The sequence below is a fragment of the Notolepis coatsorum genome (genome assembly GCF_963971535.1).
Source record: "Notolepis coatsorum genome assembly, chromosome: 7".
Lineage (NCBI taxonomy): Eukaryota > Metazoa > Chordata > Actinopteri > Aulopiformes > Paralepididae > Notolepis > Notolepis coatsorum.
Window position 1 is genome coordinate 99,936,188 of NC_140171.1, and position 27,922 is coordinate 99,964,109.

The window sequence follows — 27,922 nt, forward strand, 5'->3', positions numbered from 1 at the left end:
CGGAGATAGAACCTTCTATCGGCAGATCGAGAGAACGCGCTTTATGGAATTGGTGGTGCTGTTCATTTGTACGGGAAAGGACGAAAAACAAAACATCAAGGCGTCTGACATCCACTGATTTTCCGTGTAAGTGTTCTTTTTCTAGACACCTTATAGTAAATAGACTAGGCGATCTACCTCATCCTGTCCTATGGTAGACACGACTGTAGCATAGATATACTTGACGATTATAGATTATGAAAATGGTCGAGTGATGTAGGTTAGTCAGTTGATGGTAGATTGATGTTTCAGAGTAGAAGAAAAATTATAATAAAAAGCACTGTTTCTGGTCGCCTATCCCATTTATCTGAAAGCCTAATCGCTTGTTCCTATCGATCTATTTAGCCACCTCCCTGCCATTATGAAGTTCGTAGTGGTTATTGTGGCCGCGGGCACGTTGGCCTTCCTCGGCGCCGTCATCTGCATCATCGCCAGTGTGTATCCTCGGAAACACGCGGCACCTTTCGGCGACAACGGTACCCTGACCTCGGAGAGCCTGTTGGAGCCTCTACCCCCGAGGTCCGTAGCTCACGCCGGCCCGCTGGGCGCTCTCCACGGTGCTGAATCATACGAGGGAGGAAACGGCTTGGGTATCGGCATAGAGGTTCCTACCCTGAACGAATTCAGTTCCGGGGGGGTGACAGGCGGCGGATCTCCGAAACAGTTCAGCTTCAACCGGTTGATCTGCACTCCTGTACCGGTCGGAGAATGCAAGCCCAAGAGCCTGCGGCAACAGCAGTCTGACGACCCCGGCCTGTACGGGGCAGGGGACGAGGACTCGACTTACCTCAGAACCACCGCGGATGATCTCAGGCAGATGGTCCTGCAACAGAACGACCAGATCCTCATGGACCAGAGGACCATCCGGGAGCTGACGGGGAAGCTAACCGAGTGCGAGAGTGGCCTCGAGGAGGACGACAGGAGTGTTCCCGAGCGGAGCGTGGGGATCTGGGCGGGCAACGGTCGTCTCATGGTCGGCGATGATGTGAGCTCTTCGGCCGCGGCCCAGCTACAGACGGCGCGGGCTGTGGAGGAGCTGGAGAGGGCAATCATGGACCTAAAGGATCGCATCGAGAAACTGGAGGTAATGCAAAATATGTTGACTAAAGGTTATAGTTTACAGGGCAAGGCAAAACCTGGACTATTGCTGTATGCATTCAATTGGGCACAGACTTACAGACGTTGGCAATTGGTTTAAAAACCACCCAAAAATAATAATAATGCAAAACATAAACTTTCCATAGCTCTGCACTAAAGGATATTTTCGACAATGAGTGGACCTAATTAAAATAGGCCACGTAGAACCCTAATATTATGCCCATATAAATGTAATGAATTATTATTATTATTATTATTATTATTATTATTATTATTATTATTATTATTATTATTATTATTATTATTATTATTATTATTATTATTATTATTATGCACGTGACACACTTGAGTATGCGTGCATAAAGCATGACACTAAACGGCCTGCACAATGGTATGGCAGTGACTGATAATAATAATAACATTATTATTAATAATAATAAACTTTATTTGTATAGCACCTTTCATACAAGAATTGCAGCCCAAAGTGCTTCACAACAGCACTAGAAAATTTACATAAAATGAACATAAAATAGACAGAATAAAAGCAATGTACTAAAGGAGAATAAGAAAAGGGTAACAGCAATGCAGGTAATAACAATATAGGACTCACAAGGTTTAAAACCCGAGTCTCCCCATCATAAAACACTTTTGAAGTTTGAAGTTACTTATCCGTTTTGACTGATTATCCTGCATTAATTTAGTTCCACTGTATATTACCCTGTTTCCCTTTTTCTTTTTTTAACAAGTTCATCATCCTTATCGCCCTGTCTCTTTCCTTACCATCCTACTTTCTCCTTTATTTTGAACCCTCTCACAAACGACCCATGGGTGCCCCTCTCTCTCAGCATCGTCATGCCTTGCATGCTTGCCACGAGCCCCGGGAAATGTGTTCACCCGCTGTCTCCCCCCTCTGTGAGGATATAAATAAAAGATGACGCTGGCTGGACGGAACAAGCGAGAGAGAGAGACCTTGAGGGTTCATGCCTGTGTGTGTGTGTTTGTGTGTGTGTGTGTGTGTGTGTGTGTGTGTGTGTGTGTGTGTGTGTGTGTGTGTGTGTGTGTGTGTGTGTGTGTGTGTGTATGTGTGTGTGTGTGTGTGTGTGTGTGTGTGTGTGTGTGTGTGTGTGTGTGTGTGTGTGTGTGTGTGTGTGTGTGTGTGTGTGTGTGTGTGTGTTTGTGTGTGCGTGAGTGAGAGGAAGCAGCTATTTTATAATCTCGGAAACACACACACACGCATGCACGCGCGCGCACACACACACACCCCCCCCCACACACACACTCACACACACACACACACACACACACACACACACACACACACACACACACACACACACACACACACACACACACACACACACACACACACACACACACACACACACACACACACACACACACACACAGCATCTCTGGTTGCCCCTTCTAGTCACAGCAGTCAGTTATAAGGTTGTCTCACTTAGTGTGAATTTATATCCAGACAGGTCCAGTCCTGCCTCAGCAACTGTCTCCATGTTTGATCTCCCATCACATCCACACATCCACACAGCTCTCTCTCTCTCTCTCTCTCTCTCTCTCTCTCTCTCTCTCTCTCTCTCTCTCTCTCTCTCTCTCTCTCTCTCTCTCTCTCTCTCTCTCTCTCTCTCTCTCTCTCTCTCTCTCTCTCTCTCTCTCTCTCTCTCTCTCTCCTGCTGGCTTTACCTTTTCTTTACCCTCTTCCTGTATTTTAGATAGATAGATATTTCTATCTGTCCACTTTCATGGAGATTTGTCATTGGCTTCACTGTGGTCGCAATCAATCGACAAGACAACACAGGACAAACACCACACAGGCACAAAAGACATTGGCCCAAAACAGCACAATACATAGAAAAAGGAGAAACAACAACAACAACACAAACACAGAGCTTCAGGTACCTAACCAGTACCATGGTTACGTAAAATGAAAAGCGAATAATTAATCAGAGCAACGGCATGTGGGATGAAGGACTTCAATATATAACTGCAGCTGAGGAGGTCCTCGTCCTTTCTTTACCATCTGTCCTCTGTCACATTCGCCCTTCTCACACCTGTTTGTCTTTGTTCCATTTTAAATTGATCATCAACGGCTCAGTTGTGTCTTGCATGTTTCTCACTGTTCACCTGCAACATTACCTCTTGACTTTTCTCTGTCTCCTTCCTAATGCCTCTCTCTCTCTCTCTCTCTCTCTCTCTCTCTCTCTCTCTCTCTCTCTCTCTCTCTCTCTGTCTCCCCTCCCTCTAACAGGCGGAGATAGGACCCGCTGCGCTCAACCTCACCGACACGTCCATCAGTGTGAGCAGCCCAGCCAGTAACAGTGCCAAGGCGCCACCCGCCGGTGGTGTTTCCGCTCCCCCTGCCGTCGCCGCCCCAGGAATCCACCGCCCCGCTGCCCCCGCCGGCAGGCAGCCGTCCCAGGGCTCCTCGGGGCGCGGCAGAGGCCCCTGGCGAGTGGAGGACCTGGAGGGAGAGCTGGAGAGGAAGATCAAGATGCTGGAGAAAGAGAGGCAGGCCATGAGGAAGGAGACCCACAACCACCACGAGAAGATCGACCAGGGCATCGACACGGTCAACCACCGCATCACCCAGCTGGAGCACAGTGAGTCCATGTACCTACATTTACATCACCCAGCTGGAGCACAGTGAGTCCATGTACCTACATTTACATCACCCAGCTGGAGCACAGTGAGCCCATGTACCTACATTTACATCACCCAGCTGGAGCACAGTGAGTCCATGTACCTACATTTACATCACCCAGCTGGAGCACAGTGAGTCCATGTACCTACATTTACATCACCCAGCTGGAGCACAGTGAGTCCATGTACCTACATTTACATCACCCAGCTGGAGCACAGTGAGTCCATGTACCTACATTTACATCACCCAGCTGGAGCACAGTGAGTCCATGTACCTACATTTACATCACCCAGCTGGAGCACAGTGAGTCCATGTACCTACATTTACATCATCCAGCTGGAGCACAGTGAGTCCATGTACCTACATTTACATCACCCAGCTGGAGCACAGTGAGTCCATGTACCTACATTTACATTACAGGTATTTAGCAGATACCATTGCAACTTGCAAAAAGTGCAGCGGTAGAAACTTGGTAGAAATGTCCTCAAATTCATGTATGATGACCACAGAAAGTAGCTAAACATTTTTCAAGATTTCAAGAGTTTTATTTGTCACATACATGCAGTGAAATGTAGGTGGCCATACCATGCCTGCCTAGAAGTGTAAATGAGGATGTGTAGTGTGTGTGTGTTCATGTGTGCTTGTATGTGGAAAAATCAGTATTGAGTGTTCTGATGGCCTGGGGGATAAGGGGTGTGGGTGTGGGTTTTTCATTGATCATATATAGTATATGTCGACACATGAGGAGTTTGCTTTGGAGATTAAACATTAGCTTTTTGGAACTTTCATAACACAATTGTAAATAAGATAAGATAAGATATTCATTTATTGATCCCCTTGCGGAAAATCAGGTATCATAGCAGCATGGGGGAGGGAAGGTACAACCACTTTTTTGTCGACACCCATTTGACTACATTACATTAGATTACATTACATTACATTCGATTAGATTCAAATGTATTGTCATCATTATACAGCACAAGTACAGTACAATGAGAAGAAGATTGGCATCCAACCAGAGTGCAAATGTAACAGTAAAGTGCAATAGTAATATACAATGTACTGGTGATTAAACTGGGTATACAATATATAAATGAGTACTACTGAGTATAGTGCTGATCAGATGTATGTACAGAGTTGTAGTATTCAGGTATAAAGACACTATGGTAGTAAGTCATACTGGCTGGCAGTGTAATAGTAAGAGTACACTATACTATATAAAGGATATGTATAGATATAGTGTCTACAGGTATGTAAAAAGGGTTATATACAGGTATGTACAGACAAATAATATATATATACGGTAAGTGTAACTGAGGGGTACAATTCCCTGACTGTATTACTAGATATGATACTTACTACCACTACCTTTGTACTTAATATTCGGCCACCCAGTACACGGCATAAATATATTATCATGAACACTCTCACGTAGATGAAACGGATCCAACACAAATGTACGAATTAGAAACAGGTCTTTATTTCTACACAGCGATGGTGTGTAGAATAAGCACTCAATCACTTAATTACATTTATGAATTGAAATAGTATGCACTTTTATGGCAAGGAGTATTCGTCGGTATATCAATAGAGAATGTCCAATCTCTGAAGGCGCAGGTGGTAAATATACGACCTGGAATAGTTAAGGAATAACAGCAATGATACTTTAATGATTATACTAGATACACTAGAGGGGGTTAATCCGGTCGCTTGTAAGCCGACAGGAGTAGGAGGGGGGGGGGGGGTAGAATCCGGCTGCCTCGTCCGGCCAAGGGTATCCCAGGTGAACCCACTGTAGTGCCGTTCAATGCGCCGGCGATCCTTGGACCACAGATGAAAGCAGGTGGACTCTTTGTGGGCCGGCTCTCTCCGGTCCACGGGGGAGAGACGTGAAGCGACCTCGTCTTGCAGAGCGTCTCCTCACCTTGCGTCCTCTCCAGGGGGGGGGGGTTCCAACACACGGCAGTGTCGGGGGTCTTTATCCATGGAATAATCAAAGTATCCAAAGCATAATCCGTGCCTGGGAAGGCGGGCTGTCGTCGGTAGAATAATCCGGTATACAGGTCCACTCGCTCGTCGGCTCTGGGGCTCCTCGGGTGCAGCTTCACATAGGGTCAACCACCCTGGGTAAGCAGCCAGTTCTCTGCCCGAAACGATGGGGTACTGACTACGGTAGTATTCTCACCGCACAAAGCACTATATATTAACAGACTATTATTAGCTTAATAGACTACGTCCAACTCGACGATATAGTGCCAAATATGACTATTCAAATATTAATATACACGATGTCTCAATACCGATGGTAGGCGAACTTGGCCTTACTCCCACACGTGGCGTCGCGGGGAGGCTTTACGTCTGTGACTCTATTGGAGGGTAAGAAACTGGACTGAAAAGAAAGTCCTACTTTAGTAGCGCAGTATATATACGCACTATGAACAAATAGTCCCATTAGTGGTGCGGTAGCCAAATTCCTACGCGGAACTAGGACTTGTTCGTACATGTCGAGCGGTACGTTTGAACTGGGTCTGAGGGGTATGGCAGCCTGGCACCAAGGTCTCGACCAATAGTAGAATGGAGACTATTATGGGATGTTCAGTAGGCTAGAATGGATATTCAATGCATATTGTACAAGGAATATACAAGGGATATCAGGGAATATTAGAGAATATACAAATACAATTAAATATATATATATAAATAAATATATATATTCGGTTTAATCTGGCCCTTCACAACAGCCACCCCCTGAATAGGTCCCAGACCTAATCAGTTAAACAGAGACAGATTAATCGCGTTGTCTATTTACACATAAGGGTTTGCTGTAGGGGTCAGTCAACTTCACAAAGTCATAGGGTTGTAGGGTCATGGTCATCATCGATTGTGTCTGGGAGTCGAGGCAGTTCTATGAGCCTCGCCACGGGACGGGTGTAAGTGCGACCCTGGACGAGCACTTCAGCTGCTCGGACCTTGCCGTCGGCACCGGTGATCACTTTGCTTACGCGGCCGGCCGGCCACATAGCTCTGGGCAGTGATTGATCAATAATCATGACGACTGTTCCTTCTGTCAAATTGTCTCTCTCCTTTACCCACTTCTGGCGGGTCTGTAGAGACGGTAGGTAGTGCAGTAGGAAACTGTTCCAAAACTTGTCGGCTAATACTTGGCTGTACCTCCACATTCGTCGGCCGTTCGCTTCTTCAGGCCGGTACATTGTCTGGGGTAATGCAGGATCTAGCCGCCCCATCAGGAGTGTGTTGGGGGTAACTGGGTCGATATCCGCCACATCACTGGAGACATATCCGAGGGGCTTCGAGTTAAGTACTCCCTCAATCTCCGTGAGGACTGTCATTAGGACTTCTTCCGCCACAGTCTGGGCCCCAAGTACTGCATACAGGGCTGTCTTTATGGAGCGCACTTCTCGTTCCCAAGTGCCACCGAAGTGGGGTGCGTTTGGGGGGTTGAATTGGAAATCAACCTGTGCTGGAGCGAGGTGGGTCTTAAGTTCTGGGCCCATAGCTTGGAAGCTCTCTCTCAGCTCTCTTTCGCCGCCTTTGAAGTTTGTCCCATGATCGGACAATAGGGTAGACGGTCTTCCTTTCCGTGATGTGAATCTACGGAAGGCCATAAGGAATGAGTCTGTGCTCATGGTCGGGAGAAGCTCGATGTGTATCGCTCTGGTGGTCATGCATTTGAATACAATACCCCACCGCTTCTCGGTTCCTCTTCCTTTCTTTATGTGCAGCGGGCCAAAGCAGTCCATACCCGTTGAGTGGAATGGCTTGTCACCGATTCGGAGGCGACATGGAGGAAGGTCAGCCATCCTTGGTATGCTGGGCTGCGCGCGCCACTTGCGGCAGTCTAGACATGTTCGCTGGAAGCGTCGTACCGCCTCTCTTCCTCGTAGGATCCAGTAACGACGTCTGATTTCCGCGAAGACTCTTTCTGCTCCTGCGTGATGTACATCCTCATCGTATTTCTTTATAATCAGCTCTGTGACCTTGTGTCGGCTGTTCAATACGATCGGGTATTTAATGTCATCCGGTAGATTGGGGGCTCTGCGTAGGCGACCACCCACTCTGATGAGGGTATGAGCGTCGCTCTCGGGGGCCAGATGAATTAATCTGCTGTCGGATGGGACGGGCTTTCCTCCCTGTAGACAGGCCAATTCATCGGGGAACGAGTCTCTCTGGGCTCGCTGCAGTAGAAGTAATTCTGCTTCCTCGTAGTTAGCTGCTGACATATCAGCGGGGGACTTGCACTCCGGGTGGTACCGCAGGAATGTTCTTTGTTGTGCACTCTCTATGGACGTGCAATCGTCTATGTTAGGGTCGGTGGAGGCTACGGTGCTCAATCCACAGAACACAGACTTCTTATTTTCCACCTCCTCTGGACTTGCTTCCCTCGGGATAGGCATGGGCCACTGTCCTTCCGGGAGTCTTAGGAATGCGGGGCCGTCACTGTAGACATTGCGACGGGTGAGGTCATCCAGGGGCATCCCCCGGGTGATGACGTCAGCTGGGTTCTGTTTTGTATCAACGTAGCGCCACTCTGTTTCTCCGGTTAACTCTTCGGTTAAGTCTTGAATCTCGGTGACTCTGACTCCCACGAAGACTTTGTACTTGCATGAGTCCGATTTGATCCAGGCGAGTACCGTCGTGGAATCTGACCACAGGATTGTTCTAGACACCGGTATGGTGAGCTCACGTTGGATGAGCGTGGCTAGGTGCGCTCCGGCTAGGGCTGCGCAGAGCTCTAGACGTGGGATAGATTGTTGCTTGCGTGGGGCTATTCTCGAGCGGGCGAGGACAAATGCTGTGTAGATCTCTCCCCCCTGGTCTTGGGCCCGCAAGTAGGCTACTGATCCGTATGCGACCTCTGAGGCGTCACTGAAGACGTGTAAGTCCATTTTACATGTCTCTGGCCTCACCGTGGGTGGGAAGTAGCTTCGGCGCATATTAACGCCTGGGAGTGAGTGGAGCTCCATCTCCCACTCTCTCCAGGTGGATGCAAGGTGTGCGGGAATGGGGTCGTCCCAGCCCTGGTCCTTGTCCCACAATGCTCGTACAATCATTTTTGCCCTGGTGGTGTACGGTAGAATACATCCTAGCGGGTCATATTGTCGGGCGAGTGTTGTGTACACACTCCGTCTGGTGGTCGGCGCCGCCGCCGGCCTTCCCTGCTCCGTAGTCAGGGGCTTGTGTCTGTAGTGAAGCGAATCTGTTTTGAATCGCCACACCAATCCCAGGGTCATCTCCTGGGCTTCTCCCGGGATTGTAGCCATCCAGGTCTCGCTGCTGGCTGCCTTGTCCTCGGAGGAGAGGCTGCGCAGTACTTGCGGATCGCTGCTGGCCCACTGCCTGAGATCAAAGCCGCCTTTGATCAATGAGGCGCGGAGTTTAATCAGGAGAGCCTCGGCTTCTTCCTGGGTTGAAAGGCTTTGTAGACAGTTGTCTACGTAGAAGCTGTTCTTTACGCTGTGTCGGACCTCTTCGTCCGCTGCTGGGTCCTCTGCTACATGTTTCTGTAGTGCAAATGTCGCACAGCAGGGGCTGCACGTCGTTCCGAAGGGGAGGACTTCCCATTGGTAGATGGCTGGGTGCTCATCTCCTGGCTTCTCTCTCCATAGGAACCGTAACAGGGGCTTGTCCGCCTCTACTAATCTCACCTGCAGGAACATTCCTTTAATGTCCCCGCTGATGGCCACCTTTTCCTGGCGGAAGCGGAGTAGAACGCCGAGTAGGGAGGGGCCGAGTGTGGGACCGGGCAGTAACTCTTTATTCAGATTTTGGGATCCGATCTGGTAGCTGCAGTTAAATACTATGCGGTCTTTACCGTTGTGATGGACCTTGTGGTGGGGCACGTACCACGATTCAGTGGTCTGGTCAGCCTCTTTAATGTCCATCTTTGTGACGTGTCCCGCTGTGATGAGCTTCTCAATCTCAGCGCGGTATACACTCTCTTGGGCGGGGTTCTTGGCTAAGCGCCGCTCCGTGTTCAGCAGGTACCGTTCTGTGGCGTCTGTCTTGGCGTGGAAAGTAGGCATTCCTTCTCGCCGCAGGAGTGCCGTGGCGTATCTCAACACGCCGTTGACCGGGACTCTCTTGGTCCCTGTCTCGAGGAGGTGAATTGCGTAAATGTCATCTTTAGAGCGAATGTCTTTCTTTCCGTTCTTAAAGGGCATTTGTTCCAAGGTCCATAGCCGCTCTACGTGTTGCAGGAGTGCGGTTTCTCCCTCTGTGACTCGGGAGTGGAGACATCTAGTGGCTGTACTTCGGTTGAGAGATTTGGCGAGCGGGCCTTGGAGAGTCCATCCCAAACGGGTCTCGACTGCTGCAGGGCAGCCTCGAGGTCCGGTATGAACCCGGTCTATCGGGACAATGAGGTCTGCATGGTCGGAGCCTATCAACAGGGTCGGCATAGCATTGTCTATGAGCGGGATCGGTAACTTGCGCAGATGTGCATATTTCTCCATCAGCTTGGCGACGGGGTATGTGTACCGCGACAGTCCTATTTCTTGGCTGGTGAAAGCGTCTGCAATCTGGTACCGTCGCTCAGGCTGGCCGCTTGCTGCGATAGAGAATGAGACATTCTCGCCCTTTATCGTCTTCAAATCTCGTCTTATTGTCCGAATTGTCATTTGGGTTTCGCTTCCCCGCAGCCCTAGCTGGGCCGCAGCGGAGGCGAGCAGCAGGGTCTTCTCTGACCCGTCATCGAGGACGGCGTAAGTGTCCAGGACTTTATTCTGGTAGCTTAGTGTCACACGCACTACTTTTAGGAGTACTCGGGCTCCACTGCTGCTGGCGGGATCGATGTACATGACGCTTGCTTTGCGGCTGGATGGTGCAGGTGAAGGGCGCCGTCTGTTACTGTCGTGAAGTATGTCCAGATGGGCTCCATCGCACTTGGTGCACCTTTTCTTTAAGCGGCATTCGGCTGCCATGTGTGAGCGCGCACAGCGAAAACAGCGCTTGTTGGACTTTATCCATTGACCTGCTTCCGCCGCGTTCAGCTTGGGGAAGGAGTCACATTGCGCTAGCCAGTGTTCTTTCTCACAGTAGGGGCACACTATCTTCCACTTCTCCGTTCTGGAGGGGGTACTGTGGCTCCTGCTGCTCGGTACTGACTCCGATTGGTGCATCACAGTCACCGATCTTCTTCCATCATTTAGTCGTCTGGTTCCTTCTCTGGAGCCAGGGGTGCTCCGTCCGAATGTATCTAGCCGTAGGCTGCTGACTTCTCTCGCCAGGAAGTCTGCTAGATCGAGGAGGTTCGGTTCGGGGCCATTCGGGTCTCTGTGGTCCCTCTGCCGCCTAAACCGCTCCTGACGAGCGGGCGGCAGCTTCTCCAGGATCCTTTCCACATTTGAGTTGGCGTAAAGTTCATGCCTCCCCTTCTCTCTTTGCGCTCCCAACATCCCTACCAGGGACTGCACTCTGATGGACAGGTCGTCCAGTGCTCGATTGTCTATTGCTGGGGGTAAGCGGTCGATGTGTCGGATCTCCTGGATCACGTAATCCCATATGCGCCCATACCTCTGGTCCAATGCTACCAGCGCTGCTGTGTATGGGGTGGTGGAAGTCGCGTAGGCGAGCGCTATATTATGTGCGCGGGGCACCTTTAAGTGCTTCAGTAGGATGGCGTATTTGTGGCGTTCATCCAATACATCCACCAACATGGTCTCCAGACACATGCGGAGTTCTGTATACTGGGCCCGGTTCTCTTGGGTGAAGTCGGGTACCATAGGCGTGCCAATGTATGACGCTGACTGTGGATACATCGGCGAGCGTTGGGGGAGAGGCCTCCTAGGCGAGTCTCCTCCCGCTCCTTGGTATGGGCTGGTACTGGCAGTGTACCATGGCCCGCTTGTCCAGGTGCTGTTCCTCGGTGCGGGTCGTGCGTCGTGCTCACCCGTGTATAGAGTCGGGGGTCTGTAGCGCAGCTCCGCGGGAGTATAGCCTGGGCTGTACCGGACCTCCTGGTCCGGTAGAGTACTGTGCTGTCTTCGGGCGTGGTTCTCCTCCTCTTCCTCTTCGTCTTCAGTTAGGTCATCCAGTGCTTGTAGTCTCTGGTTTAGCCTCTCCACAGGATATGCTGCTCCTTCCCGGTTGCTAGGTCTCGCTTGGACCGGTGGGGGGAGGTGGTCTGTGGGGGGTATAGACCTCGTCTGTTGGTCAAGTTCAGGGTTGTTTAGGGTTGTCCGTCTGATCAGCTGTTCTATTAGTTGCGACTGCTGTCTGTCGCGCGCTGCGTCCCGTTGAGCACCGGCTCGTTCTCGGGCCACATTCTCTTCCATCTGAATGCGTCTTATTTCTAGACGTATCTGCCCGTGTTCGCTTCGCTGCTGGATCTGCAGTCGGTCGCGTTCAGCAGCGGCGTTCAGGCTGATGAGGAAGGCCTGCTGTAGGGTCCTCTCTGCCTCTGGAGAAGGCGGTTGTATAGGGGAGCCTTCCCTCGGGGTACTCCTTGCGGAGCCTTGGAGCTCTATCTCCACGGTGCTCTCCCCGTCTTCTTCCGTGCCGAGTTCTCTCTCGGTAGCGTTGTATTCCTCCCGGGACTCATCGGGGACTACTTCTTCAGTACTGGCGGGGTGTGAAGTCATGTCTGGTTCCCACTGGTCCCCACCGTGAACTTGGTCAGTTACATTAGAGCCCGTAGGGGCCTCTATGGTCGGGGTAGTCTGGGCGTTGGGGTTAGACATACTTTTACTTTCTAGTTTTACCGCGTTTACTGTTAGTAGAAGACTAGGTTGTTGACTGACAGCGTAGGCCTCTAAGTACTGAGGGAGCCGTCGTTCGCGCTGCGGGCGTTGGTTAGGAGGATCGTTTCGTGGAGTGTTCATCATAGGCCATTTCAATATTAATAACACTATATTAATATTACACTAATTACCCTCCGGCTCGAAGGACCAATTGTAACTGAGGGGTACAATTCCCTGACTGTATTACTAGATATGATACTTACTACCACTACCTTTGTACTTAATATTCGGCCACCCAGTACACGGCATAAATATATTATCATGAACACTCTCACGTAGATGAAACGGATCCAACACAAATGTACGAATTAGAAACAGGTCTTTATTTCTACACAGCGATGGTGTGTAGAATAAGCACTCAATCACTTAATTACATTTATGAATTGAAATAGTATGCACTTTTATGGCAAGGAGTATTCGTCGGTATATCAATAGAGAATGTCCAATCTCTGAAGGCGCAGGTGGTAAATATACGACCTGGAATAGTTAAGGAATAACAGCAATGATACTTTAATGATTATACTAGATACACTAGAGGGGGTTAATCCGGTCGCTTGTAAGCCGACAGGAGTAGGAGGGGGGGGGGGGTAGAATCCGGCTGCCTCGTCCGGCCAAGGGTATCCCAGGTGAACCCACTGTAGTGCCGTTCAATGCGCCGGCGATCCTTGGACCACAGATGAAAGCAGGTGGACTCTTTGTGGGCCGGCTCTCTCCGGTCCACGGGGGAGAGACGTGAAGCGACCTCGTCTTGCAGAGCGTCTCCTCACCTTGCGTCCTCTCCAGGGGGGGGGGGGTTCCAACACACGGCAGTGTCGGGGGTCTTTATCCATGGAATAATCAAAGTATCCAAAGCATAATCCGTGCCTGGGAAGGCGGGCTGTCGTCGGTAGAATAATCCGGTATACAGGTCCACTCGCTCGTCGGCTCTGGGGCTCCTCGGGTGCAGCTTCACATAGGGTCAACCACCCTGGGTAAGCAGCCAGTTCTCTGCCCGAAACGATGGGGTACTGACTACGGTAGTATTCTCACCGCACGAAGCACTATATATTAACAGACTATTATTAGCTTAATAGACTACGTCCAACTCGACGATATAGTGCCAAATATGACTATTCAAATATTAATATACACGATGTCTCAATACCGATGGTAGGCGAACTTGGCCTTACTCCCACACGTGGCGTCGCGGGGAGGCTTTACGTCTGTGACTCTATTGGAGGGTAAGAAACTGGACTGAAAAGAAAGTCCTACTTTAGTAGCGCAGTATATATACGCACTATGAACAAATAGTCCCATTAGTGGTGCGGTAGCCAAATTCCTACGCGGAACTAGGACTTGTTCGTACATGTCGAGCGGTACGTTTGAACTGGGTCTGAGGGGTATGGCAGCCTGGCACCAAGGTCTCGACCAATAGTAGAATGGAGACTATTATGGGATGTTCAGTAGGCTAGAATGGATATTCAATGCATATTGTACAAGGAATATACAAGGGATATCAGGGAATATTAGAGAATATACAAATACAATTAAATATATATATATAAATAAATATATATATTCGGTTTAATCTGGCCCTTCACAACAGTAAGAATACATATATATATACAGCATTATTACAGCATTATTGTACATGCAGGTGTATAAATAGGTATAGAATAATTGTATGCAGGTATATTAAGACAGATTATACAGTATATATATGCAGTAAATATAAATATATACATGTATATGTATGGTATATACAGCACTATTGTACATATCATACAGAGTTATATGGGTAGACTATAGTATGAGGTAAGGATATTCTCTCCCTTACTCTCTCTCTCTCTCTCTCTCTCTCTCTCTCTCTCTCTCTCTCTCTCTCTCTCTCTCTCTCTCTCTCTCTCTCTCTCTCTCTCTCTCTCTCTCTCTCTCTCTCTCTCTCTCTCTCTCTCTCTCTCTCTCTCTGTATCTCTCTCCCGCAGCCCTTACAGAGCCATCATTCCCAGACGGCTTTGTCCTCTCCTTCCCCATGCGCACCAACTACATGTATGGCCTGGTCAGGAAGGAGATGACGGAGATGTATGCCTTCACTGCCTGTGTGTGGCTCAAGGCCAAGGAGGGGGGCATCGGCACTCCCTTCTCCTACTCTGTCCCGGGACAGCCCAATGAGCTGGTGCTGCTACAGGGGGTCCATAATCCTGTCGAGTTACTCATCAATGACAAGGTAAATATTAACATTAATAATAATAATAATAATAATAATAATAATAATAATAATAATAATAATAATAATAATAATAATAATAATAATAATAATAATAATAATAATAATAATAATAGAATAGAATAATAATAATAATAATAATAATAATAATAATAATAATAATAATAATAATAATAATAATAATAATAATAATAATAATAATAATAATAATAATACACTTTATTTGTATAGCACCTTTCATACAGAAACTGCAGCTCAAAGTGCTTCACAACAGAAAAAAGACAGGCATAAAATGATAAAGTGCAGACATAAAATCACAGTTTTTCACATTAGGATCTAACATCCCAACAGGCCACCTTGTTTATGGTTTGATTCTGTTTTAAATAGACAATAATAAAAAGAGATAAAATAGACAGAGTAAAATAGTGCAATAGTGCAGTGCAATACAATTGTAGAATAGAATAGATAAAAGAATATATATATTTTACAGTGCAATAAAATAGTTCTGGATTACTGTTCAACAGTTCAAAGTCGTCTTTACCTTCTCTGTTTGGTATCCACAGTTTAAATCTTGACAGTCTTCCCTCCTGTTTTATACTCACTTTGACCCTTCGAACCTCCCACCCAGGGCAAACCTCCCTCTCAGGGCGCAGTTCCCTCTCTCACGGTGCAGTTCTAGGCCTGTGTCCTACACAGTTTTAAAGTCTGACAGTCTCTTGTTTGATACCCACACAGTTTAATACCTGACAGTTTTGAACCTGTAATAAAAAGCAATAGACAGAGTAAAATAATACAGTGCAATAAAATAGTAGTATAGAATAGATAGTAAAATTATGCAATAGAATGGACAGAGTAAAATAGTGCTACAGTACAATCAACAGTGTAGTGTATTAGAAGGCTATGGTGAAGAGGTACGTTTTTAGCTTGTTTTAGCTTCTCTAGCTTCCCTAATGTCCATAGGTAGTGTGTTTCATAAATTTGGTGCATAGTTTACAAAGGCTGCATCCCCGATTTTCCTTAGACTGTGGCTTGGAACCTTCAATAGACCAGTAGTAGATGATCGCAATGTTCTAGGAGGCACATAGTTGACTAGAGAATTTGCAATGTAGCTTGGTCCTGTTCCATTTAGTGCTTTGTATATAAGGAGGAGGACCTTGAAATCAATTATAAATGTTACCGGAAGCCAGTGTAGGTTAGCTAATACTGGACTGATGTGGTCTCTCCTCTTGGTTCTAGTTAGTAGCCTAGCTGCCGAGTTTTGAATGAGTTGGAGTCGTTCTGTGTTTTTCTTTTGGGAGAAAGAATATACCGGTAAATCCTTTATTTATCCTGAGGGAAATTCGGCACTACAGATCGCTCACAGTAAACAATAAACATTTAGGTAGTCAATATGACTAAAATAAGAATAAGAATGTAATAATGTAAAAAAAAAAAATAAGAATAAAGAATAAAATACGGTCCAGGATATACATTCTGGTATGTATATACATTCTAAAATCTTAAATATAAAATATACAGCCAAAAATATACAGAACTATACAGTAAAATGTACAGTAATAAGTGTAGAAATTGTAAAGTGTAAAGTGTCCAGGAAGATTGTGAGAAGTGTAAAAATGTTTAAATGTCCAAGAAGATTATGCCAGACTGTAATGTCACCCTGTGCTCAGTGATGCAGTGAGGCACAGTGATGCGTTATAGAGTCTGATGGCTACAATCAATTAATCAATCAGATTTATTTATAGAGAACATTTAAACATGACACATGTCAACCAAAGTGCTGTACAGAGGGTAGATACACATAGATACATCTAGAGTCTAGACATTATAGACAACAATCACATCTCAGTTATACAGGAGGACACACAAGCAAACAGGGCATGAGTCAGTGTAAATCGGGAAATGCTAATGAGTAGAAGTGGGTTTTGAGTCTAGACTTGAAGGCATCTGTCGAAGGGGCAAGCCTAATGGAGGTGGGGATGCTGTTCCACAGTTCAGGGGCTGCGACAGCAAAGGCACGGCCCCCCCTGAGCTTAAGGTTAGACCTCCGGACAGGAGCCTCTGATCGGCTGACCTGAGGGACCTGGTGTTGGAATAGGGGGAGAGGAGGTCTGAGATGTAGGAGTGGGGCTGACCATTAACTCATTGACCACCGGGAATTAGTCGGGCCCCGTTCTAGCACTGCCACGCTTTAAAAGATAGGAGTGCGTCACCTTGTTTGTAGAGCTATAACTATATTCTATATTATAGCTATGGATACAATGCTATGGCCCATTTGACATCGCCTATCTATCGTTCAATATGTGAAAAAGAATAAATGTTTCCATCCATACGTTCCCGTGTTATACCGTGGTGAATATAAGTATCATTATAGCGTGGTCTGGGGTAATTCCCGAAAGGCTGAGTAATAGGCTTATATGTCAATTCTACCATAAACGTTGCCGTTTCTTGCCTGTACACGCTATTATTCCGAAATCAAATCTATATCATAGGTCAGGGCTATTCAACTGGCGGCCCGCGGGCCAGATCTGGCCCGCGGGATGATTCTGACCGGCCCGCAAAAGATTACATGATAATACATTTAAAAAAAATAAAAAATCAATTAACTTTTTTCTTTTCATGTCAACGTTCACACGCACAATTTTGCCAAAAGTCACTCAATTAATGACAGATTTCATTGATAAATTGAGGGAAAACTTTGCAAGTCGATTTGATGAATTTGACATGCCCAGAGAATTGATACATTTTGTGAGCAACCCATTTGCCAATATAGCTGCTATTTCCACAAAAGGACAGGAGTTCCTTGCATCACTTCACATTGATGAAGGTCTCCTGCAACTTGAAATAATTGACATGCAAGCATCATCTGCTCTGAAGCAGGCACTTGAGAATGAATCCACCACAACATTTTGGATAAAGTGTATTCATGTCAACACATTCCCCAAAATAAAAATGCTGGCAATATCTGTGCTAACAATGTTTGGCTCAACATACACCTGTGAATCCAGTTTCTCTCACATGAATGCCATTAAAACAAGCAACCGTGCCTCCTTGACAAATTAGCATTTGCATCACTGTTTGCGGGTAGCCCTCACTTCCTATGAACCCTCTTGCCATTGCCCAGTCAAAGAAGTGCAATCTCTCTCATTAGATGTGTGTAAGTAGGCTAGGCCTGTCTGCCCCCCACCCCCCCTGATTGAGAGTTAAGAGTGGACAATAAGTGCTAATAAGATGCTGTGATTTGCTGTTGTTGCACAGACATGAAGCACTTTTTCATAAGCTCAGCTGCACTATAAATGTGTTTTTTGTTCAAGTGTTGATGTTAGAATGTTCAGATGCACATCATGCACTTGTTTGTTTTTTATTTAATTTTTATATTGAAATGTTGAAGAGGAGATGTTGCAGTTGTTGCACAGTCATAAATGAAGCACTTTTTGCAGGAGATGTTGCAGATGTGGCACATAAATGAAGCACTTTTTTTGAAAAGTATACTACTTTTGCAATGTAGTTAAATAAAAGTTGTGAAAATGTGGTTGCGTGTTGTGTACATATATTCATAGCACGGGGAGGCGCCGTGGCAGTCCGGCCCCTGGCCCCTTGGGTTTCTGACAATGTGGCCCCCTGAACCATTTAGTTGAATAGCCCTGTCATAGGTATTATGTTCCATCATGAATGCATGAAAGGGGGGGGGGGTCGTTTCTGATTATTTGATTGGCAGTAACGGCATTCGCATTGAACACTAAAAACGCTTATCAGCCCGATCGGTATAAAAGCATTGCACGATCAAGCTAAAATTTACGTCAGATACTCCTTACCTGTGATCGGGAGTATTCCAAAAATAATATTCCAATTGTTTGATCGCCATCTGGTACATCCGATGTCCATTTGGTCCACGGCATAACCCACCACAACATATGGATCGGGGATATTTGCCGCGCTTCAATGTAACCGGGAGAACCGCTCCATTCGCCCGTCAAGGAAAAGTGAGACCGGAGACATTTGGCCGTTACACAGGCCAAGATACAAGGTTTCAAAGGGTGCTCGATACCGCCATCTAGCTGGATGCAGCCGGTATTGCACTTTGGCGATCTCAGACTCATTCCCTATGGTAACACGAGATCCCCGGATGAATAATGAATAAAAATATCGGAAAAAAAGGAAAAACGATCAAATAACGTATATATACATGGTTGGCATTCAACGGTTGTCGGCCAAACACGTATATAAACGTTGTTGGCAGGGATTGAGTTAAGGGCTTTAAAAACGAGCAGGAGAACCTTTAAATGTATTCTGTAGCGTACTGGAAGCCAATGAAGGGAGGCAAGGACAGGGGTGATGTGGTCTCTCTTACGGGTTCCGGTCAACAGTCTGGCAGCAGTGTTTTGTACTAGCTGTAGGCGGGACAGGGAAGACTGGTTACTCTCTAAATACCTATATAGAGAGAGTTGCAGTAGTCTAATCTAGACGAGGTGAAAGCGTGGATAACTCTCTGGATAACAATGATATACGATAGTCTAAGAGATAGAAGCGGGGATGACTTTCCCCAGTTCATTAACTCATTCCCTGCCAACAACGATTTAACGATTCTAGTAGCCTGGACCGAGGGCTTTACCCGATCGCATTGAATAGTTTTCGGGACCCCCGATTCATTATGCTGTGGTGGGTTATGTCATGGCTCAAATGGACATACGATCTACCCGATGGCAATCAAGTAATTGGAATATTCTTTTTGGAATCTCACCGGCCACAGGTAAGAGCAATTTAACATCAATTTCAGCTTGATTGTGCCTTGTTTTCATAGCCATCGCCCTGATCAGCGTATGCTGTTGTACTAACGAATGCCGTTATTGACAATCAATTAATCAGAAATGACTCCCCCCCCCTTTCATGCATTCATTGTTAGGGTTTGAAACCGACCTCAAACGCACAGCACAGACAGGTAGTTCAGAGTTAGCCAAATACTAGGGCGTATTTATTTTCAGAGTCAAAAAGGACTCTGTTAAGGACTCAAGTTACAATCTTGAAACAAAGGGAGACTGCCTTCAGCAGAGTTATCTGCGGCTCTGCAGATCTTCTTGGTGTTCGAGGTGGGGAAACGGTATTGACGCTGAAGCGGCTCTGCAGATACTCCCAGCTTCAACTCGAGGTGGAAAAGAGAGAGAGAGAGAGAGAGAGAGGTAAATAACAGTCCACATCACACAGAGGCAGTGCGGTCTCCTCCCTTAGCTGAGTCAGAACAAACAAAACGATATCTTCAGTGTTCACCACAACACACAATTTAGCTGAGGGTCAGGGCAAAACAAAAACGATAAACTTCTGTGTCTCTTCTAAACACACACCCCAGCTGAGTCCAGTGCAAGCAAATGATAATCTTCAGTGTCTCCTTTAACACACAACTTAGCTGAGTCAAGTGTAAGCAAAAATAGAACTCTTCAGTGTTCTTCAAAACACACAAAACAGAATCGTCCAAAAAAGGGTTTGGTTCAAACTCACCAAAGCGCAAGAGTAAAGCGGGTAAACGAGGCGCAGCTCAAAACGGGGGACAAGGTCTTCACCAGCGGCAATCCACAGATGTCCTGGAGGGAGAGTAGACGAGGCACAGCAACGGGGAACAACAGGCAGAAACAGAAGTATTCAAAACGACCCGACATTGATTGAAGGGAAGTCCCAGTATAAAAAGCCTCTGGGGCGCTAATAAAAAACTATGACAGGTGCGCGCTGGAATTGATACTTGCTCCAAAAGCGTGTGGCGGGGAATGCACCAATCAACACAGCACCTTAAAGGAGCGGAGCGTGTGGCAGGGAATGCATCAATCAACACAGTACCTTAAAGGAGCGGAGCGTGTGGCGGGGACTGAACCAATCCTCACATTCATGATGGAACATAATATACCAATCATATGCATTTGAATTGTAGCGTGTATAGGGACGAATTGCCAATGGATTAAGTATAATATGCATCACGGCCTATTACTAGCCTCCCAGGAATTACCCTAAACCGCTCTAAAACCATACTTATATTCACCTCGGTATAAAACGGGAATGTATGGATGGATTTTTTTTTTCTTTTTAACATCTTGAACGATAGATACTCGATGCCAAATGGGCCATAGTATTGTATCCATAGCTATAATATATATATAGTTATAGCCCTGCAAACAAGGTGAGCGACTCCATAGACACATAGCGTGGCAGCACATAGTCATATCCCGTTCCCAGCGTGGTGATCAATGAGTTGAAAGATGAAAACAATTTTAGCGTGGATATATATTTCTCTGCTGGAAAAAGGAGGACAGAGCTCACACAAGTATACAAGAAGACACCTCTGTTTCTTGCAAAGGGCTCTGTTTCTTGCAGACTACTACAATTATTGTGAACCAGACAGAGTTCCGTGGACCAAATAAGAGCATCTCAGATTTGTTCACATTGAAGGGCTGTAAAATGTTTTGTGGCATCCACCACTGGGTGTCTACGGTAAGCTTTACGTTTGGCTAGGGTGACAGGGTCACATGTTTTTATGGTATAATAATAATAATAATAATAATAATAATAATAATAATAATAATAATAATAATAATAATAATAATAATAATAATAATAATAATAATAATAATAATAATAATAATAATAATAATAATAATAATAATAATAATAATAATAACAATAACAACAACAATAATAATAATAACAATAATAAAAATAACACTTATTGTTATTATTATTATTAATAATAATAATAATAATAATAATAATATGATTAACACTTTGATCGCCATGGTTAAATTCATAATTTACCATCCCTCGCCATTGTCTATGGAGAAGTTCCCCTTCTTTGCAGGGCTATAACTTTTTAAATTGTATTGCTAAATTGACATTATTATGGCCCATTCAATGTCCTATATCTATTGTTCAGGGTGTAGCAACGTTATACTTTTTCATTCACATATTCATACTAAAATACGGTAATAAGTATGTTTTTATCGTTTTCTGCAGCTTTCTCCAGAACTTGATTTATAGCCCCAAATGCATTATATTGATGATGAAATACAGTTTGATAGCGATCGGTGCCAGATATTTCAACTGGAGGTACTTCTAGAAGTTACTACGTATCATCTGATGTTGACCGGATGGGCGGGGGGTCGTTTATAATTCCGTGGCCAACGTTAGATGATTCATGTAGTGTGGGTGATATGGTCATCAGAGCAGTTAGTAAAGAACACGTTGGAAAATAACGCTGGATCTTACCATATATTCCTCGCGCCGTTGGACGATCAGCTTGGAGTAGACAGTTTTCTATTATGGGATGTTGATCTAGCTGAACCATTTCCAGGTTGTATAATACTATATACGTCCAAATAACGTTGTTTATTGAGTTAGGGCGAGCGATTGATTATCCAGTGTGTCGAGATGGAGTCCGGCTAACGATCGCGAGTGCCCGGACGAAATATGGGTGAGCACTTCCTGTTTGGCGCATCACTTCCTGTTGGGCGATCTGCCGATCGGCCACCAGATGGCGCTCTTGAACCGTTAGACAGTTGAGTGGAGCTCAGCAGTATATCTCAGGTCCCCGGAGGAGAAATATGATTTCGATCACAGATTTTTGAAATATTGATATCAAAGACGTGTTACGGCGTCTTCGGCAGAATGAGCATGGCGGGCAATGACGAGTTTCGGCGTTTCCGGCGATTAAAGTGTTAATAACCTTTATTTGTATATCACACATTCAGTACATATTTTAACAAGGTGCTTCTCAGTGTAGCAGTTAAAATAAATGCTGTCTTACTGGATTATCTGACCAAAGCCAGGGAAACATGTACAGACCAAAAAGGATTGGGCCTAAAATTTTACCATGAGGCACTGACATAATGCTAGACTTATTAATTGTAACAGATAATTAAACAGATATGATCTGAACCAATCTATTGCAGTCCCTGTGATAGCTTTGCAGACAGGTTTATAAGATTCTGTGGTGGATCCTCTTAAGTTAACCTTGTGGCTAAATAGCAGGAGCGATTGGTTTAAATGAGGAGGACTAACAGAGTGACGTGAAACAACAAACCAAGGCTTGAAATAAAGTTTAAGACATCATGGTATCCCTTGAACATTCCAATCCACATGACATACAGTAGATAAAATCAAGTTTGTATCCTATTTAGTCCAGATGACAAGATGCATATGTTGCCTTTTACATAGATAACCTATTAGCATGTGTTAATATATAAAAACTAAAAAGTTAATAATATGCTATTAATATTAATATACTGGTAGTGGGATTTCAAGATTCAATAGTTTTATTTGTCACATACATACACGAGACATGCAGTGAAATGTAGGTGGCCATGCCCGCCTGGATTGTGCAAAAATACAAACAATAAAATAAAAAATAGACATGATAAAAAAGTTATAAGAATAAAATACAGTACTAAACCTAAGAAGTAAAAAGTAATAAGTAATACTATACAAATATACAGTGGATTTAGAATATAAAAGATGTGCAAAGATGTATACAGTCATTTTTAAAGTTACCTTTTTTTTGTAATGTATTATGTATGTAGGGGTGTGTGAGAGGGTGTAAGTGAAGATGTGTAGTGTGTGTGTGTGTGTGTGTGTGTGTGTGTGTGTGTGTGTGTGTGTGCGTGCGTGCGTGCGTGCATGCGTGCATGCGTGCGTGCATGCGTGCGTGTTATTATTGGCAGCTTAGCCACGTGGAGAAGGAGGTGCTATGTGTACCCTTAAGTGTTCAGTGCTGCTTGGCCCCGATACATTTGATTCCCTGTTTATGTAATATAATTTGTGGAACCAAATAAAGTATTCAAATGTGTGTTCATAAATAAATAAATAATAAATGGCTGCATTATACAGTGCTTTTATCCAAAGCGCTTCATAATTTGTTCCTCACAATTTAGCCATTCACTCACACATTCACACACCGATGGCGGAGGCAACCATGCAAGGTGCCAACCTGCTCATCAGGAGCAATTATGGGTTAAGTGTCTTGCTCAAGGACACTTTGACATGGTGCTCGGGAGGAGCGGGAATCGAATCGGAAACCTACGGATTACCAGACGGCTGCTCTACCTCCCGAGCCACTGTCGCCCCCTGTTCATGTGTGCTTGTGTGTGGAGAGATCAGTGTTGAGTGTTCTAGCCCAGTGGATTTGATCTATTTTTTTTTTTATCTATCTAAGTTTTATAATGGGTAACTGGCCTATGTGGACGTCTCATTGTAACCGTCTGTCCCGTAGGTGGCACAGCTGCCCCTGTCCCTGCCGCAGGACGAGTGGCAGCACATCTGTGTGAGCTGGACCTTGAGAGACGGAGTGTGGAAAGCCTACCAGGAGGGCAAGATGAAGGGCCGGGGGGAGGGGCTGGCTGCCTGGCACCCGATCAAGCCCGGGGGAGTCCTCATACTGGGCCAGGAGCAGGTGAGAGAGACACACAGACGGAGAGAGGACGGATGGCTGAATGGATGGATGTACGCACAAACGGTATTCATTTAGACTGAAAGAAGGAACAGACAGGACCACGAAGTAAGCAGCTCACGGGCCTCTTCTGAGGACGAGCGATGAGCATTAAAATCACTGACTTGCTGATTGGTTGACAGAATTATGGCTACTCATTCCTAAGCGTATTTGTGTGATCTCGGGACGTTACAAGGAGAGCACCGTCTGTATCTCTCTCTCTCTCTCTCTCTCTCTCTCTCTCTCTCTCTCTCTCTCTCTCTCTCTCTCTCTCTCTCTCTCTCTCTCTCTCTCTCTCTCTCTCTCTCTGTCTTTCTCTCTGCCTCTCTCTCTCTCTCTCTCTCTCTCTCTCTCTCTCTCTCTCTGCACACAGATACCACTTCTCTCCCGCACTGCGTGCATTCTAAAGTATCTAAAGTAGAGTCTAAAGAATCTAAAGTATACGGACAATGTATAACGTATGAAGTATATCACGGCATACATACCTTATGCATACTGCACCTTATGTGTATACTGTATACTTACTCAATCAGAGCATATATTTAGCTTTTATTTTATTATATATATTAGATTATTAGATTATATATATATTGTAACTATATTTATTGTAAGGCAAATATAACAGAGGGCATACATACCCTCATCTGCACCTTGACCTATTTACACTGCCTACTTTCCCAGCATACTCAGTTAATTATATTGTTATATTGTTTACACTGCCTATTTTTATTCTATTTTTATTTGTACTTCTCCACTGTAATATAATTCTATGACCTGTATCATGTCTTCTACTTCACATGGACCTGTATCTCCCCTCCCCCATGATGCTATGATGCCTGAATTTCCCCCAATGGAATCAATAAAGGAATATCTTATCGTATCTAATCTTATTGCTTCGGGTCTGCCTTCAGTGATTAGAGATGACTATTCTGTCTCCTCCCTCCTCCAAGGACACACTGGGCGGACGTTTCGACGCCTCCCAGGCGCTGGTGGGGGAGCTCTCCCAGTTCAACCTGTGGGACCGAGTGCTGAAGCCCACCGAGGTGGCCGCCCTGGCAGACTGCAGCTCCGCCACGCTGGGTAACATCGCCCCCTGGACCGACCACGACGTGGACGTCTACGGCGGGGCCACCAAGGAGTCCTTGGACCCCTGTCACGCCGCCCAGAGGTCCAACCCGGTCAGCTCCAAACAATGAGGGAGGGAAGCGGTCGACCGAGTTGTTTTCAAGGTTCCTAAGTGCTCGTTGATTTAGGAAGGTAGAGGAAGTGATGATTCCGTTGAGGATTATAATTTTTTGTTTGAGGATCAGGAAGCTTTGCTGGTTGACTGAAAGATGAGAGAGAGGCGATTGCATAATTAGAACAGCGTACTGTAGATCTCTTTGTCTCCACACTCCATTGAGACTTGTGCTCAAACACAGAACCACCTTAATCAACGTCGGGCGTGGGTTGAATTCGTTTGAGAAGGGGAAAAGGTGCATTCTGTCATTTATTTATTTTTGATCCATGTCAAGTATATATTGCCCTCCGTTTTGGTATTTTACTCGATCGCCATCGATTTGACATGATGGTATTATGATTACAGAATGAACCTTTAACGATGGCATTGTTTATGGTGGATCTATTAACTCCTCGACAAAGCGACACAGAAGGTTTTGTCTTTCTTGTATTGTGTGCCAGTCGCTTGTTGTTATTTACGCTGAAATGTCGTTTGGTTTTTGAGACGTCATGTATTATCATTGCTATATCTATTGATTGTAGTACAACAACCAACCAAAATTACTTTTATGTTTATAATGCCTTTCTATTGCACATTCTGTTCATGTTTTGTATTTTGTTTTGTTGCATTACCATATTGATTTCTTAACGCAATGGTCTTTTAAATGTATTGTTCTACGTATAAATGTATATCCGCTTCTGTTGTTGTTGTCGTAGGCCCGCCCTCTCCCTGTGCTTTATCTCACAGTAACTTGCTAAGTTGTCTGCAACGGGCGTAAAGCAGTGCCAATCAATGAACTTGTGACATGGGACATTCAGCCAGCTTGACATCTGTAAATCCAACCCTGATGATCAAGTAATTGAGATCATGAACAATCTGGGTAAATCCGGTTGGAAGTTAGACCTGTTTTGTGTCAACAAATGTAAAGCTGATGGAATGTAAACACTATTTGCATGAGAGGAGGTCTGATTTTTCAATTGACAAGTGTATATCATGGTAGAAATCCCCCCACGCTGAAGCACGCGTATATGAATGTGGCATATTTTACCCTCACGGAATACCTTAGGTCTGTGTAATTGGGGGGGGGGGGGGGGGGGGGGGGGTTGTAGTATACAGTGTGTCTCACTGTTGCAGTATGTACGCCCCCTTGGCTTACCTCAGTTTCAGCCCCATACCATTGACATCCGTTTGTAAAGTGCCTGCCAAGGGCTCACGTGCCCAAAACAAAAGTCAAATGTCTTTACCTTATTCTTCTTCTTGTTCTTCTTCTCTTCTCTCTCTCTCTTTCTCTCTCTCTGTCTCGCTTTGGTTATGATGTTAAAAGCTGTGATATCAGTGTTGTGCTTGTTCATAATGTGCACCTCCATGGATTGTGTATGATATTGTGAAATATGTGGATGAAAAAACTATTAAAATGGCTATGACAAATGATATAGAAAAAAAACAATGCTTCCGGGTCGCATTGTCTGTGATGAGAGGAGTCCATGCGGATAGAATATTATCATGTGACCAGAGCCACGACATTACATTCAGTCATGTAGTTGAACGATTTGATCCAAAGCGACTTACAAGTTCTGTACAACAAGTCAGCAGGAAGGGTACAACTCTTTTGATTTAAAAAAACAATAATAATTTGGGGGGTTTTCTGTATTTTTCACCAATCCCAATTTAGTCGTTATAATATTATCATGTGACTAGAGCCACGACATTTACATTCAGTCATGTAGTTGAGCGCTTTTATCCGTGACTTACAAGTTCTGTACAACAAGTCAGCAGGAAGGGTACAACTCTTTTATTTATTTATTTTTCACCCATCCCAATTTAGTCATTATGCCATTCTCTTCCTGGTCGTTGGGCGCATTGCCCCACTGTCGGCCTGGGGAGGGTGTAGAACTACCACATGCCTCCTCCGATACATGTGGAGGCGCCAGCTGCCTTTTTTCACCTGACAGCGAGGAGTTTCACTGGGGGAATGTAACACATGTGGAGGTTCACGCTATTTCCCCCAGATCCCCTCCCTGCTGAACAGGCGCCCCCGACCGACCAGTAGGAGTCGCAGTTTACAACGACCAGGACGATACCCCACTGGCTATTGTGTTAGTAGGGACGACTGACCAAGCCGGAGGTACCGCTGACAGCTGGATTCGATCCTAGAGTCTCTGCGGTGGTAGGCGAGTGCTTAGTCCACTGCGCTACCCAGCCTTACCGGAAGGGTACAACTCTGGCAGCTAAGGGTCAATGATATTGTTTAGTAGGTAGTAATATAGGCAAGTTTAGTAAACTTACTGACTTAATAAACTTAGTAGCATTGTGTATAAAAGTAAAAAGACAGTTAGTCGTTTTCTTTCTTTTTAATTTCAATTTCATTTATTGATTGAAGAAGTGTGTTTTTAGTCAACAACAGAAAATTGGGCGGGTTTCGGCTGTCCTGACTGGTGGCAAGTTCGTTCCACCATTATAGAGTGAGGACCGAGAATATCCTGCT

General features: G+C 45.4%; 1 protein-coding gene across 1 annotated transcript; it reads left to right on the top strand.

Moving 5' to 3' along the window:
- nptxrb (neuronal pentraxin receptor b) lies at window positions 1-25,414 on the top strand (the record flags this gene model as incomplete). Its single annotated transcript, XM_084319013.1, has 6 exons — window positions 1-126; window positions 385-1,123; window positions 3,404-3,755; window positions 14,520-14,761; window positions 24,003-24,182; window positions 25,169-25,414. The coding sequence occupies exons 2-6, from the start codon at window positions 401-403 to the stop codon at window positions 25,412-25,414; spliced, it is 1,743 nt and encodes a 580-aa protein (XP_084175139.1). The 5' UTR covers window positions 1-126; window positions 385-400.
- Window positions 25,415-27,922: the final 2,508 nt, after the last annotated feature.